General features: G+C 33.4%; 1 protein-coding gene across 2 annotated transcripts in view; it reads right to left on the bottom strand.

The window, feature by feature from the left end:
• Positions 1–301: 301 nt before the first annotated feature.
• Positions 302–16974, bottom strand: part of RFX3 (regulatory factor X3) — a 133686-nt gene continuing 117013 nt past the window's right edge. For both annotated transcript variants that reach the window (XM_087741336.1, XM_087741337.1), the window contains 6 exons: positions 13684–13781; positions 13224–13373; positions 11492–11700; positions 10346–10499; positions 8190–8232; positions 302–7208 (listed from right to left, as the gene is read on the bottom strand). In XM_087741336.1, the coding sequence (XP_087597462.1) occupies positions 6970–7208; positions 8190–8232; positions 10346–10499; positions 11492–11700; positions 13224–13373; positions 13684–13781 (893 nt within the window). In that variant the 3' untranslated portion in view covers positions 302–6969. The remainder of the gene's footprint in view (positions 7209–8189; positions 8233–10345; positions 10500–11491; positions 11701–13223; positions 13374–13683; positions 13782–16974) is intronic.

Genomic DNA, 16974 nt, shown 5'->3' with positions numbered 1-16974 from the left:
CCCTCACTGACAGCTGTTAACTAGCTAAATCTGTAATGGGAAATTACTGTTAATATTGAAATTAATAAGTATATTACTATCTGTATTTACTGGGAATGTGACAGCTACTTAATTGAATTGATGTTTCAAAATACTAGTTTCTTTTGCAGTCTGAGGCACACTCGTTACTTAGTTCTGTTGCTGTTAAATAAAAAACCACCCTGTTATTTACAAGGCATAAGCTGAAATAATTTTTCTCTCAAAATCAATAGTACCACAATCCAAAGTATCTGGCTACATAAAAACGGAAGCAATTCAGATATGTTTGTAACAAGAAAACAAATTTATTGATTTTAAAAGACAAGACACAATTTCGTTTTGAAAAACACAAGAAAGCTAGCCTGAGTTCAAGTCTGAAATATTCAGAAAAATCCTACTGTCTTTAGTATGTTCCAGTCATTTTTTTAAACAACACACTAAAAGTTAATATATATTTTTATAATTATAAAAGTTCCCCAGTTATTGTACAGTACACAATACAAATTGCCCACAAACTATTATTTAGCTCCTGCCAGTTTTGAGAGGACATGATATACTAAAAGATTTAGCATTTCTCACAAAAATCACATCAGGAAATACGTATTTACAAAATCAAATACATTATACAAAAAAACCATCACGTTATTCTGTAAAGATGTCTTCTTTAAATAATTAAAAAGTATATTCAACTGTAGTCCAAAAACTGGAAAAGAACATTACATTATTTCACACATACAATCTACAAAAAGTTGCTTACCTCATTTACATAATATATTCAGTCAACTGGAAAATAAAAGTTTGAATATGTCCTAGTGTTATGATGTTTCTGTGCTGTGGGACTGAATAATGTAGTCTGCCACTTACTAAGTGAAATTTAAATGATGGCACTTAAAAAAAATACAGTATAAAATAAATGCAACAAAGGAAGTTTCCTAGAAGGTAAGAAAGCCCTGAGTGATGATAAAATTACTGATTGGTAGCTCTAGAATTAACCTAATTAAAGTTTACCACCTCAGGCACAATTTTCCAAGTTTTTGAAAGGCACTCAAAGTTTCTTTAACAGCCTCATTGGTTATTAAGTGTAAATCCAAATTTTCAGTGAAGATGAGTGGAGATGGGCAACTTGCTTTGGTACAAAGTGATATTTTCCTAGCATATTTTAAATTGCTTAATTGGGTTACTTTAAGATGGATATTTAATGTTTAAATACAAGGCAATCACTTTAATATTGTATTGAAGGAAACTTTCCTTGGGGAACCCTTTAAATATTCTTTGTGTAAAAAGCTCTTGCTGGTATCAGTGAGTCAAAAAGAATCGAACCGAGTTCCTGGTAAATACCAATCCATGTGAGGTTGTTCCTCTGAAGTCTAAATTCCTCTTACAAAGACATTTATTATTTCAGAGTAAAATTCATCCAGAACTGAAAACTCCTGTAAGATGTTTGCACCATAATCAAGAAAGTGCTTAAGAACATACAAAGAACATTTTCCTGATTTAGATTTAAGTGAGGCTCATTTGATGCTCATAGGCTTGTTCTGGGCCTTCTTTTCTACAGTGAATTTCAGCCTTAATGAGCAAACTACAAGAACAATTCTTACCAAATCTTTAACTACTCAGGGCTTCCAATCCCAAAATGCTGATTTATTTTTTCAACAAGAAAAGGAAAAAAAAATTCAGAATAAAACAAGAGTTAAAATGATCTTTTTCAAACTAAGGCATATTTTACTTCAAACAAACACTAGGCAGTCACTTTGTAAGTGGCTTTTACTATTTCTTAGTTAAATTGGTAAATTAAACTCAGGTCTACTGGCACATAAAATCACTAGCAGCAATGATCAAGGCATGCAAACTCAGAAGCATTTACAGTAAATTATGAATAAAAAAAGTTGTTAAATTAAAACCCTTTGAGTATTGCATTTATGTTAATTAATTATGCATGAATTTGCATTAACTGACTAAAAATGTTTACAACTTACTTGCACTATACTACTGACGTAATTCCATTAAATAACTTAAAATGAGACCCTTTTTTTTTGCCCTCAGCTAGACTTAAACAAGTACAGCTGCACTTAGTGTTTGCTGACTGACTGATATTGCAAGAAACCAGCAGAAAATGTATTGTACTCTCACTTAGTAAGGTGGCATTTCTATCTGTAAGTTCAAAGAATCTCTAACTTGCTACTACACTTGTTCCCTTGTTCTCGTAAGCAGCGTTTGTAAGAACAAAGGGGCTTTTTAAAATGGCAAAAGGCTTGTGCAATTTCTAGGTTGCTTTTAAAATTCTGACATTCAATAAGGGCCATCCAAACTGTACCACTGTAGATGAAGATGAATAAAATACCTTCATCTGGTCATTATTGCAGTGACTGAGTTTTAAAAGGAGTATCAACACTTTTTGTTCTTGTTTACCAAAAATACTGCCAAATATTTCAATGCAAACATACCAAATATTCTGCAAAATTTATTCTTCTTCACTAAGCCTTCTTTTAATCCTAAAGATTCTCTTTTACAGTACACCAGAGTATTCCAATACTAACCTACCTCAGGAGATTTGCAAAATAGTCTGAATATATTTTCTAAGCCTTTATCTTCTAAATGCATCTTAAAGTAGACAACTTTCTATCTGTAGAAACATACGTTTGATTTTCTTTATATATTTATGCAATTATGAAAACAAGGGAGCTGAAGTACTGTTTTCTATTAGACAGTACACATTAATGGCAGTGAATATTTTGTCTACATCTATTGAGCCTCCTATGACAAAACCATTCCTGTATAGTATGCAAGTATTTACTTTCGACATAATTAAAAAAAATTCTATAACACTATCAGCTATTTCAAAGTATATGCTCAATGGACTAATTAAATTATCTAAAAAGCTTGGTTCCCATCATGTTACTTACAATGCTCAAAGGGTTAATGCAAGGCATTATATCAAATTAATTTTCTAATACTAGAACTAAGCACTGTGTGTTTATGCTTCTATTCCAGTTTTTATTGTTTGTTTGTCTTAAATCACCAAACAAATTAGCAGAGATACTAGAATTCCATTTATTGATTTGTTTTAAACCATATACAAAAAGGATGTCCTGTTAGAGAGACAAGGGCCCAATTTTCAGAAATTCATACTGCTCTCTCAGATGTATGTTTTAAACTCTGAAATATTGTTGTATACTTATATTACTAATAAATCTATTTTTTGTCAGCACTTTTATGGCTATCAATGGTTGTTTTTATTTTGTAAAAACATTCTGAATTAAATTGGATTGCAGTGCATCTCTAATATAAATTTTTTTCTAAACAGTGCAGATGTCAATTGGTGAGAATGACAAAGATATCAGATCATTTCTCCTAGGGAAAACAAGGCGAGCAAAAGTAGTGTGTTAGATATTTAAAAATACCTCGCTTTAAATTAAATTTGTATATAGACCTATACATTCCTGAATGACAGAACATTACCTATTTTCTTATTTTTGAACTAAAGGCAGTAATGCTGTAAATCATCATTTTATACGTAAATAATTTAAAATCTATTTTCCAAATTTTTATGGAACTTTTTTTAAAAGAAGGTGCTTAGAGCATGCTACAGTACAAGAGCAAAACACAGAAATAATAATTGAAAACAGAAAAAATAAAAGCTTTAAAACAGATTTACCATGAGAAAGATGAAAATGTACCAACAAATTTTAATAAATATAAAACTTTTGAAAATTGGGCCCTGTGTTTTGAAAAGGTAGTTCAACAATACCCATTCCCCCACACTGTTCACTGTGCTATTTGTGCTAATGGGGGAAACGTCTCTAAAGTAACTATTTTGGATTCCATGTCAAGATTAGATAAAACACATAAACCATGTCAACTCTCATAATGTCTACCGTGTGGATACATGCTACACCTCTCCAGAGAACTAACAATAGACTTCAGAGCTGGTGTGGCAATGCAACCGCATGCTACACATTATAGAATATGGACTGAGGTATTCGTATCTCTGTAGTTTAATGATTCCTAAAACCCAACTATTAAGTAGTAAGAGTGTGCAAAATGTTTTATCTAAGCATTTGATAAAAATTTCAGTAAATGTAAAAATAAACAGAAGACCCCCAAACCTGTAAGTACACAACGCAGCTTACAGTACCGTAGCTGTTCTAAAAAAAATCTGGTAAAATCTTTAGAATTTAAGCATAGGAATACAGACTCCATTCAGTTTTCTGAATGTGGGATAGTTCCAATTTGCTTTGATAATTCATTGTTTTTAGAAGCTATAAAATACATTCTGGTTTTGTATTCAGATTTTTGTTCAGTTTTGTTTTGCACTTTGTGAACAGTGAACAACTGAGTGGAGTGGGGAGCTAATTAATGAAAGATACTCAGGTCCCACCTTTTTTAGCAACCTAGATTTACCTATTACAATCGTACTCTTTTCTCAGCAACGACAAATCCAACATTAAACTAAGAAAGGACAATAATAAGAAAACATTATAGGTCCGTCAACACAAAAATTGAAACAAGTACTACAGTATTAAAAAAAGCTGAAAATGAAAAAAATGTTGAATTATTTCACTTTATTTTACTTGTAAACATCTTATAATGCACAATGAAGGGGAGTAAATATTTATCACAGCTTAGTTTTAGCATTTTTGGTGAAGGGTACAGATGTGCTGATTTCCAAGGAAAAATCAGGACACACTGAGTGATATATGTGAGAACAAAATCTATAATGAGATTCAGTGCATTTATGAGTTTAGAAATAATGAATATAATCCTCACTTTCACTTTTTACTGAGGCAAAAGCCATCTACTGACATTAGTAGGAATTATGCCTACATAGAATGAGCAGGATGGGTTCACCTCCCAATTCTGCAAAGGAATTAAAATTTCATTTTGTACACCAGTAATGTTAGGACATTTTAGTTGATGTACAGCTGTATTTGGAGCATATGTAAACTCTAGCAACAAACCTGTTTGCTATAAATATGGTGTTAATTTTACATGCTCTTCTCCTGTTTGGTATATATGACTTTAAAGTCATTTTCAGACACACTAGATAAACCAAAATAAAAGAATCCCTAATTTTCTTACACAGTCTTTTCTGTAAAGTTGATCTTTTTGTGCTCTCCTTCACTTTTTGGCTTTTTTTCTTATTTGATTCCACTATTTTAGTGTAGCAAATTCATGTGTCTGCATAATGAAATGTTTAAGAAGAAAAATTTGAGTTGTTTAATGTCAATTAGTATGGTCTCTATAAACTGTCATTTAACCATTAAAATGTAATATCTGGCTGATACCCCACAAAATATAGAAATTGAAAACATGCACTGCATTATGTACCTGCTCATTTATTTCTTTTTAGTTTTTAAAATTAAAAGTAGGCAAGGGTTTAGAAAATATATAATCATGCTTGGGACTACGGTCAATCTATTTTGACATTTGAAGTTGGTATTAAAGCTAGTTTTGCTTTCCAAATTCCCAAGCAAATTTTATTTGTAATAAAGTGAAATCCAGCTAGAAACGAGAAAAAATAGGTTTATTGTCATTCTAAGAGGGATATTAAAATCATTTAATAATAAAAAAATCCTTTTATTCTTTTGAAGGCTATGTAACCTGTCCTTACTTCTTAGGGAATTTGACAACGACAGGCACACCTTGTTGAATTAATTTAAGAGTTAAGAATAACAAAAAGTACTAAGTCTTAGCTTCAGTTCTGTTTAAGGCACCATGTAATAGCCGAGGTACAATGATCCCTGATGTACATTCTTAAATGGCAATGGTCCATCTAGCCACCTATTCAAATTCTACACAATTGGGAATAAGTACAAGTGAGGTGTGCCAGTTACACTGCCTTATCTAATTTTTGTAAAAATTTAAATCCACTTTAACAACAAGGAAATATTTTTGAAAGGAAAATGATGCAGGTTGCTACATTCCTTGCATTCTATAAATCATCTTTTCTAAGAGCAGCAGATTGAACCACTAGTAGGAAAAGACCTGGAATAGAAGAAAGTCATCCAAATGGAATGTTTTCCTGTATGTCCAGTTCAGCATAAGTAGCACGTACACATAAAAGTAATAATAATAATAATCAAGTCACTTCTTTTTTAGCTTCAGTTTCTAACAACTATAGTACCACTTAACAGCCAAAAGCACCTGTTCAGTGGCCCCACATATAGAATCAGTAGTCTTCAAAACAGAGGAACTAGTATGCAAATAATATCTGGAACTGTTGATTTTAAAGGAAGCTTGCATTGTTTACATGATGGTCAGACAATTAGGTACGTTTGTGACGTACACATTACCACATTCTGTTACAATTCTGTCATTTAAACTCGCTTCTTGCTCATAGAAAGAAACTAGGAGATCTTCCCAACCCTCCAGCATTATTACAAAAATTCCCCCTGAATGTTCACAATTTTATCAAAATAGTGTCTTCTCGTTGTCCAATGAAAAGCACCTTTTATAACAAATTTGATACATCTGCTGTCAAATAAGTACGCCTCCAGTGTAAATCAAAGAAAATAGTTCTTTTGATATTTCACAGAAGTGCATCTAATTAAAAACCTACCTATATGAAATTATCATTATAACTAATAATTAACATTAAAATATTTTTAAAAAACTATGAAAAAATTTAAATTATTATAAGAGGACAAAAACATTAACATTAAGCTTTGCAAAAATCTTCCTTGCATTTGATACTAAGAAAACTCTTCATATTGAGCGGCCAATGTAAAATGATTCTGTTTACAAAAAAATCTCTTTTTTTTTTAAACAGATCTGGCAAAATACATACACCCATTCCATTTAACAACTCCAATAAAATAACGTTCAGCACAGCTAAAATTTGACAACAGTCGACTTTTGGACTTAATCTCTTTATTTTTTTTTTTTTTCATATTAAACCGAACGGGCTAGTGTAATGGGGTGTGTGTCGGGTGCGGGGGAGGAGGTTTCATATTAGACTGCAGTATATGTATTTCCAGTAGCACTGCATTGTCTGATAGTCTGAGTAGTTGCAACAATGTGCTCGTTATGAATTGGGCTCAGGAGGTTCTGCTGTACTCCACTCTCAAGCACTGGCTGCATGCAGCCCACCTGGAACGCCTGGTTCAGCTCTGTTTTCTCCCTCTTGGCTTGTGGCTCTCCATTTTCATCCAGCTCTTCATCTATTTCACTTTCAACTTCGCTGCCCTCATCTGTACAAACAAATCACCATGAAACTAGCACAAAGGGAAAAAATTCTAATACGAGGGCCTTTATTTTGCAAATAATAGTTGAAATACAAAAATACTGGAAAGACTAGCAATCTGATAAAGCACAAACTGAAAATTTAAAGATTTAATGGAAAAAGTCAATTATTTTATCAAACTGATAAACAGACTCTCAGCTTTGATCACTTGAGTTACACACTGTTGATAAAGTATGTGGAAAAAACAATTGCAATATCAAAACTAAACTCTAACAAACAATGTTAACTTCATATTGCAAAATGCCTCTCATCTTTAAGACATGATGAACCTAACAGTTGTTACTCTTAGTTACAGAGAGGAAAACCGAGGTGAAGAGATTTGGGGTGACTTGACCCCAAATTTTGACATACATTCTTATATACACTGGTTGAGTGATCTGGGGTCAAGTCACCCCAAATCACCCAACTAGTCAGCGTAAGAATGTATGTCAAAATATGACATGAATAGGTTATAAGGAACTCATTTCTTTCTGTCCTCTTCACTGACAAGTTATCTGACAACTACCTGCATGCAATTCTTCCTTCTTCACCTAGCAAAACATTTACTACAGATAAACATACATAAGCATACTCCTGTCTTTCCTCCCACAGGTGTTACCCTCCTCTGTCCTATCACATACAACTAAATTCTACGTAAAAATTGGAATATTTCTTGTGTCAATAATAAACACCTTCAAAATATATTCTTATTTTAAAACAAACCCACAATATTCTAGTACTTATTATATGCTGCTTATTACATAGATAGCTTATTGTATCCATATATTAACGTATCTGTATAACATATACATGCAGTTTAAAGCATGATATGGCTCTAAATTTTGTTTTACTGTATTTTTAAAACATAAGGACTTGTTTTCCTCAAAGAGATACATTAGCTCTATATAGAATTATAGAGATTAAATACTGAAGAGATTAAATTGCTTACCTTTGTCCATATTTCCAGGGGACACAGCATTTAAATCACCAAACTGCAAAATAAACAATAAAAAAAACTGGACACAGTCTTAAGCAAATATGAACTTAGAGTATCTGTGATGGGGCAGATCTGTGCTCGACTGGTTTGATGCTAGCATTCAAATGCATGATCTTGGCTGCAGCCACATCCATAGTACAGCAATTCATTTTTCATTCCATCCTAGTCTTGTGCTTATTAAGACAATTATCACCAAGTAAACCCTCAAAAAAATAAAATGGGGAAGTAGAAACTTCTTTAAGATTACTTCATCAGGGCCTTTGTTGCTTGAAGTGAGCTATTTCTGTGTTGTACGAAGCCATAAATTATGATGGATATCCATTCTGAACTGCCAATATTTTAACAAAAAGCTCTTATTAAAATTTCCCAGAGACAACTTTAATTGTGCTGGAACAAAAATGAAGGTGTGTCACAGTGTTGCAAATCTACCTGTAAGGTAGATAAAAGGCACTGCTGAGAAAGGGTTTACAATCTGGTAACGATTTACTTACATCAAAAAAGTTGCTCACAAGTTAGATGTACAACCTTCCTCCCTGAATCCTCTTAAGTTCCTCTTAAATAAGAATCAGCAGAGCAAAATGCCATCAATGAATCTCAAATGAGAGGAGTACATTATTTAGATAAATACATTTCTAACCATAAATGATGATACCAGTCTTTTTCAGAAGAATTTTGCCAATACCTGTGTCCAAAGCTGGGAGAAGAGGAAGGGAGAAAAATGAGAATGCTTTTCTCAGCTGCAACACCAGTTCATACTGTCTTACGGTGTTTGTCAGACCATAGTCTGAGACTTCCTCATTTTATTTCAGTCACAGTCATTGAATACACAGAAACATAAAAAGACATGCATTTATTGAGTATTTACTACTTCTATTCTGCCCAAAAGTTTTGGGTTACTTATTTCCTCATAATATCTCCATCTTCAGTTTACACGAACATTTTAAAAGACCCTACACTACATTTATGTATAACATATACAATGTCTGTTAAGAAGACAAGGATGTAGTAACTGTATACTTGTGTAGTACCTTGCTGCAAATATAAGGCAGAGATTAAGCAAATGTGCTATTGGTGGGTCACTAAGCAGGAACATTGTTGTTTAGTTTTTCTGAAACATGTCATTCATGATAGAAAATCATTTGACAAATAAAGCTGGGACATTTCCAATTTCTCTTGAAAGTATAACATCTATTTATAGTATTTAATGAGCCTATTGATATATCTTGAGGGAAGAATGATACCTGATGCCAAATCAACTCACAAAATGACTTGCAATTTATTGGTAACACAGAATATGATACAGTGACTCCCAAGTGTAAAAATGTAACAAATTTGTCCCATTACTATCTAGCATATTTTCAAATATATCCATTTTCTAGCACTTTTGAAGTGTAATTCTTTGATGACAATTCATGCATTCCTCACTGTCTCACTCAAAACAAAAGGTTAGATGAACTACTGGGAAAAACAGGGATGAGATAAACTTTGCCTTGCTTTTTATGCTTTTTCTACTTTGTATACTCATAGATGAGTATAAAAAACTGGTTATGAATTGAGACTCTTGTTCTGTTTTTTAAACCAATAATCTTTGAAGCACATGTATGAAAATCAACTGTGTTGCAAACCTCTGTGTATGTCTGCACTGGTTTTATTGCATGTATGTGAACAGTACAGTACGTACTTCTGCATGTAAGCCATCCTTCTCAAGTCAATGGGGGTACTCAGCTCCCTTGTGTTAACATTTGTATGGGAATTCAAAACGTGTGCAAATACATGTAAACAGATCCATGTAAGCAACATTTTCCTATTACTCTGCTCTTTTTTTATTTTCACATAAAATATTCAGTTCTTAAAAATTGGAAGAAGGTTGTATGTTGATCATAGCAATGCAGATTTGTAAAGGAGCAAGCTCATTTGGAAATAATTGGTTGTTAGAATTCAATGTGATTTTATTACTCTGACAATCAACCAATGAAACAAGTTTGAAACTGTTGTATGTATTTGTAACTCGATCTATTGTTATATTGTAGGCCATCCTACAGCTCCACACACGTTTAAAAAGTTTGCAAAGACACATACCCAAATTCATCACTTACGTATTATCTTACCTCTCCCATAACTGCAATAGGTGTCTCTCCTGTTGCCTGAGCAACACGATGTTCTACTAAGTAAAACATGTATTCATCGTAAAGCAAGCGGATCAGATGAAAAGAGCCAAAGCTAGCAGCACTGCGCAAGGTTAAATCTCGAATCACCATTGAGCTATTCAAAAATAGAAAAATACATATATTTATGTATTATATATCATAGTCATTTTAACACTTATCCATGTAGACATTTCACCTCAAAACCAATATTCTCAAAAGTAACGTTATCCACAAATGTCTGATATATGGTGTCTTCAGAAAGAGATGTCCAGGAAAGGCAATTATTTGCTTCTCTCCTTTCTCCGAAGGTATTACTGGACACAACATTATATGAGAAATAACCAGATTGTTTTGTTTTCAGTTTTTCTTTGTTTTGATATATACATAACTACCAATACTTCAGAATGTGTAAAACCTAACTTGAAAGAAAACTTTGCTGAAAACATAAACAACTAAAATGGTACGAAAACTATTTGATTTTAAACAAACTAATGCTTAAATAGTGTCTGCTGTGTCCACCTTCCCAGTACAAAGGTTTTAATTGCCACAATTTTAAAACTTTGAAACTTAAAATTATAAAATTATGTGTGTACGTATTAGACTGACAAATTCTGATATCTTTAGCAAGTAGTTGCTACAGTCATTTTCAAAGAACGAGGTTTACTCTGATAACTGTTTCAATAAGCAGCTAACATGGAATGCTTGTCTTAATGTTCTTTTTACACATTAAAAACAGCTTTTGTCTTCCTTATCTAATAAACATAGATACCACAGTGTTTTAATAAATAATATTAAAAATAGTGGCTTAATAATTGTGTAGTTATTCAACCCAAAAATTTCCTATTATGTTTCTAACTCAGGAACAGAATTCCACCTGCATTCATTTGCCCATGGCCTTTAAATAAACAAGGATCACTTGAGCCCCTGCTGATTTGCAAGTGGCCCTGAGTTCAAGGTTAACAACAGTAATTTTCTGGGAAAAACCCCACATGTTTTTCATGACTTAGTGAGCCACTGTTTGATATTACGTCTGTCAACTTTACTACAGTGAACAATACAGCAAATAATAGAATAGTTAGAATGTCTTAGAAGTCTATTAAATACTACCTGTAGAAAGACCATTTTAACAGAAATTGCCGTGCTGCTTTAGGAAAGCTGGGTCTTCCTTCGTATGGTTTCAATGCTTGCATCATTACATTATCAAGCCAGGCAGCCCACTGCTCCAGAGTGCTCTGCTGTTGAAGAGTCATCTTGAAATCTGTTTCTAGTCTCTGAACCATGTTGTCATCACACTGGCACACCCAGGAAGCCTGCTCCTGTTACAGTACATGGCAACTCTTGAATTAACAATACATAAGCCAAAGCACAGAACGCAATTCTTTCTCAAAGATTAAGCAATTCAATGGTTGAAAAGGACAAAACCCACTTACTACACAAACTAAGAAGCAGTTTTTATTTTTGTGTCTATAATAATTGTGTTGAAAGCAAGTGGGTGGGGAAAGCGTAATATATAAGAGCAGGCATCAAATAAAGAAATGAGAACAAACAATGGAAATGACACAAGTATGTTGTAGTTTTCCACATTCATTTTCAAAAAAGGCTTCTACTTTTCTCATTCATCATTTTTCTACTGCAATATTCGGGACTTGTCTATTTTTTCTAGGACTACAGGCAGGGGAAGCAGGAAGAACAGTTAAATGGGAGGATAAAGTAACAAAAGAAGTAGCAAGAAATCAAGTGCAAGGTTCCTTTCGTTCTGAAGAAGTTAAGCTTAACGACAATTTCTGTTATATCATCTTGTAAAAGAAAGCTTTATATGTAAACAAGGATTGTTTTGTTTGCTGACTATAGGCAGTAATAGATCACACATTACTTAAAGTACAACATGAACCATGCAAATGGAGAAACACAGTCTGCATACAATAATAAGCAGTTTTGTCAGTGTTATCAAGTTTAAATAAGGCTAGCTGGTCAATTCAGAAACTAAGAAACAAAAATGAAGACTCACTAACTGCGAGCCATGTTCTTAAACTCTAGCTATCATGTGCCCAGTTAACACCTCATTCACAGACTCTGTATCCATGTTAACATATTACAGTACTTAATATACTGTATCTTTATTCAAGTACTCTTGACTGACTTTTGTTAAGATTATTAACAAGTACCTTAAAACACTCGTTCACAAGGAAAAGAGACTAACATAGAACTACCAGTACATTTCACTTTGCTGGGCAAAAGGAAAAAAATACTTTTCCTCAGGGAAGCAGAAACGTGGAGAAATTAAGCTTAGGGAAAATATAAACTTACATGCTATAGCTAACTGGAAACTAGTTCTAATCTGTACTAACAGAATTAAGTACTCAGGAGGTCTTGTAAATTTAAGCATAGGCACTTAGATGAAGTATACTAATGGTATTGTATTTAAAATAATGAAACAGTCTCTACTAAAAACAATGTTGTGCATTTAATAGCTTTTAGAGACATTCAGAAGCTACGCTACTATCTCAGATCTAATTCTAAGAGATCAGTTATGCTATTACTAAGATATCATTCATGGTACTCATTCTAAGAATGTATTTGGTCTACATTTGCATAGAAGTGGGAAGAATATGTGCATTTCAAGACAGTAAATAAAAACAGATAATGGTTCTGAGCTCTTACTTTCCTAAAGTGTAAGCTGTCATGTTTGGACTGAATCACTGCATGTAAGAATCAGCAAAATGTTCTCACTTCACTTTCTTGATAGAATAATGACAGCTAACAATAAAGTTCAAAATCATAGAGGAAAAAACACTTTTTTTAAAAAAAAAAAAGCCTGTTATTTAAAGATACATTTTACCTGAACATTGGCAAAATCAACACGGTTAAGATCATTGAGCATCTGGTTGATTTGAGAAGTGTTTTGAAGCACAGCACGAGCTGCTTGAGCCAGGTGATTAAGAGATGTGTATCTTCGCAGAGTCTGGGCAAAGGCACTTACAGCGGCAACCTATGAAGAAATTAATTTCTTTTTAAATATTCTACTTTTTATCTGTAGATTAAGTCTACAGATTGAGTCTTTACCTTCATTTTAATATTTTATATTAATGACTCCTCATATGTGAATTGTGTCTGTTTAGCAGATCAGATAATGTCTTCTTTATAATTTTTCGACAAAACTAAGTTATTTCCGCTCCCATTATTTGATGCTTGATGCTAAACATGAAATTTAGCATTAAAGTTAAAACGCTACTGCTTTTAGATGCTACTGCCCACTTGGTTTGCCATTGCAAGAATAATACTGCAACAGTTTTGTCTACCTTGGTTTGTATCATCCTCTGTGGAATATTGTTCATGGCATTTGAAAGCCAACCTTCAAGGCTTTTTGCAAAATTGCGAATGGCTTGGGTCAAGGCACCTGTGCATTAAAGAATAAAAACAGAATGAAAAGAAAGCAATGTACCTGTCTTGAAATGTTTTGCATCCTCAGTACTTATGTACTCAACGTTTTGGTCTGCTGCTTTTACTTACTAAAAGACAAATCCAGTTGAGGTTCAAAATGCCTCATTCAGATATAGATTATGCAATAATGATTTTAGTTTTGGTTCAATAAACAGTTCTGACTTCTTCACCTAACAATCTTTCAAGACATTTGTGACGAGCAGTATCGTTTTGGGCACTCCTATAGAAGACATCAGTAATTGCAGCAGTTGTGATGGAAATTTCCATCACAAACTTTCAGCTTTCCATTTCATCTAAGCACCCCTTTTAAAGAGAAAAACTCTGGAAAAAATTCCAGTTATTGGAATACTGCAGTTTCCTCAAACAAGCCCAAAGTAATCTTAAGCCATGTCATGGTGCTGCTTACTTCAGTTTTAAAGAACAAAATCCAACATGCAGTGCTTAAGGATATCATCAATAAGCAAGATATAGGAGTGTGTTTCACTGATAGAAAGTGAGAGTATTCCAATGGCTGTGGAATCCGTGTGCATTTTTGTTTCTTTACTATAGCACCCACAGAACTGCTGAGTGGCTGACAGAGATTTAGAGAAACTGAAGAAGCTCTTACAGCAATCTGCACTACTCAAAATCTAAGTTTTAATTTTTCAAAGGAGGAAGACAGGAAGTATTTTCCTAAGGAACTGCGTCTGGAAAAAAGAAAATCATATCTCCTCAGTAGTAGAAGCCTCACTTCCCATACCTACCACTTGCTCATTGACATAATAGCATCCACTCAAACGGCTGCAAAAAGGAGAAGACAAAAAGAAAAAACTACAGGTTTCTAAAGACTAGTAGAGAATGAAGGCAACTACAAAAGTGAAAAGGAAAAAACTAGAAAAAGGAAATAATATTTATTTTCCAACTATTTTAGCTACACATGAGAAGAAACCATCCAAGTGAAGATTGGCTGGATTCTGTTTATAAGGCTGAATACTCTGGTAGAGTAAGAAATTAATGCTGATAGAACTTGTCTTTAAGAAATGCTCCTTTACCGTTTGAATTATTTATGATCCCTCTTTTAAGAAAGCTTTCTACTAGCAAAGTAAATTTACTAAAAGAAAAAATGTATTCTTCATGACATCTTTTTCACATGTCTTCAAATTTGCAGTGATAAGCAGTAGAATCCATATCAGTAATTTATATAACTGACCACATATTTGGATGCTTAGCTGAACACAATTTGATCTTACAAAGTATCTGTATTAGCTAAACACTCTATGGTAACAGGTTTTTTTTCCCCTTGAGGTTTCCACATGAAGAACAAGCTTTTTTCTTGAGTCCTGTCAATCACCTAGCTCACTTGTGCTGCTTTGTAAATTATTTCTGTGCACTTACTAATTAACTATGTATTCACTCACATTTTCTTACCTGTAGAACAAGAAAATGCAAAGTGGAAGGAATAATGTAAATACTGTATGAATGATACCTAGACATTTAAGGAAAATATTACTGCGTTTTCACTTCTAATTCCCTTATTACTCTTTTTCACCCAACTATATGTTACAAAATTATTTGCATCACTGTAATGCTGATGTCCTTTAAAAATAAATATGGAAAAGTAGCTCAGGCCTTAAGAAAGGCCTCTAACTAGGAAGAAAGAGGAGCAAATGAAAGGAATTCTAATTCTGAAGAAATAAAACAGCTAATGTAGATAATCAGGCATCAGTATTGTATAGAACAACCATGAATTTCTAAGGTGCTTTGGAGCTCATTAAACACAGATTTTTTTTCTCATATTGCATTCTTAAGTATACATCTAGCCATTACCAAAACCTTAAGTACGTACATCCTCAAAGACTTCTTTTAAGTTCATCTGACTATCCTAGAAAAACAAGAAAACCCTTTCAAAGAATCACACGATGAGTATGGTGCAAAGTAAATGGCCTGCGATAGTTAAATGTTACTGGACACACACTAAATGATGTTGCAGTGGCAGTTACTGATAGAAAGTTTCATTTGGATAAGCACCTAAAAAGCTTGAGTTCTCAGCTGAAAACCCTCTGACATGCAAATTTCATAAAAAGAAGGCTTTACAGTCTTTTCAGTACTTTAAATTTTTGTCTGCCTGGAACTGTGTGATACGGTGTGGAAATATGCTTACCATAAATTCTCCACCTATGATATAAACTAACTCAGAGGCAAGTTTGTTACTGTCCATTCTGTCAGTTGCGAAGGTGAAAAAAGTCCATTCTAAAACAGAATAGCTCTGGTCTATTGCCAAAGACATTAGATAATTATGGTCTTTATTCCTAACTCAGATGGACAGCATTTCACTTTTCTTAGGAAAAGGAATTTTGCTGTTTTATACACAGCAATTCTTCATTCATTCTGTGTGTGCTAAACATTTCAGCTGACAAATTTAACATAGAGGTTAAAAATAAAACATATTTTTCCTCAGTGATCATTTTTTTTGCTACTCCAGTAATATGTATCCCACAGCTGAGTAGCACAGTAAGACTTTTAGAAAAGAAACACACTGAAAATCTAGACATGAAAAAAAAAGAACCTTAAAAAAATCATATGCTTACTTCAAGCACTTTCCAAATTAATATTTTTTCCTATTTTGAGCAGCTGCTGTCGATGTTTTTCCATTCATTCAGGAAAAAAAAAAATCATAAACGTGCCTTTGATGAAGCATTTACAGTCCCCTTTCCTCTGCAGAATCCAAACTTTCCTATAAACTGCTGTCTTCCCACAGAAAATGATGAATTTGTCTACTTCACCCAGGTCCATTATTGTCATAGTCAACCATTAAGCACAAACTTAGGCCTTCCTCTTGGTCTCTTGTAATGGCTGGAGATATTTTAATTCAGAAGCAGGAGTTAGAAAAATAATAATATTGTAAATATATAACAGGGAAGAAAGAACTTGTATGGACCATCATTACAGGAAAGCTGACTAGAAAAAGCCATTTAGTTAGCTGGTCCTAAAGATAAAAAATAAGAAAATACATTAGCCGCCTTCCAAAGGTAGCTCAGTGGGTGGACTTCTGAGCAGAAAACCACTGGACTGTTCATGAAATAGAGGCAGAAGTCTCTTGGGATGAATTTGTCCTGGGGATCAGATGATGTGTTTGCATCAAGAAGTCTGATAATCATCCCCAAAACAGG

This window comes from Nipponia nippon, unplaced genomic scaffold (genome assembly GCF_047370975.1).
Source record: "Nipponia nippon isolate SJK-2023a ecotype South Korea unplaced genomic scaffold, ASM4737097v1 scaffold_8, whole genome shotgun sequence".
In the NCBI taxonomy this organism is placed as follows: Eukaryota; Metazoa; Chordata; class Aves; order Pelecaniformes; family Threskiornithidae; genus Nipponia; species Nipponia nippon.
This window is presented reverse-complemented; position numbering and strand designations above follow the sequence as displayed.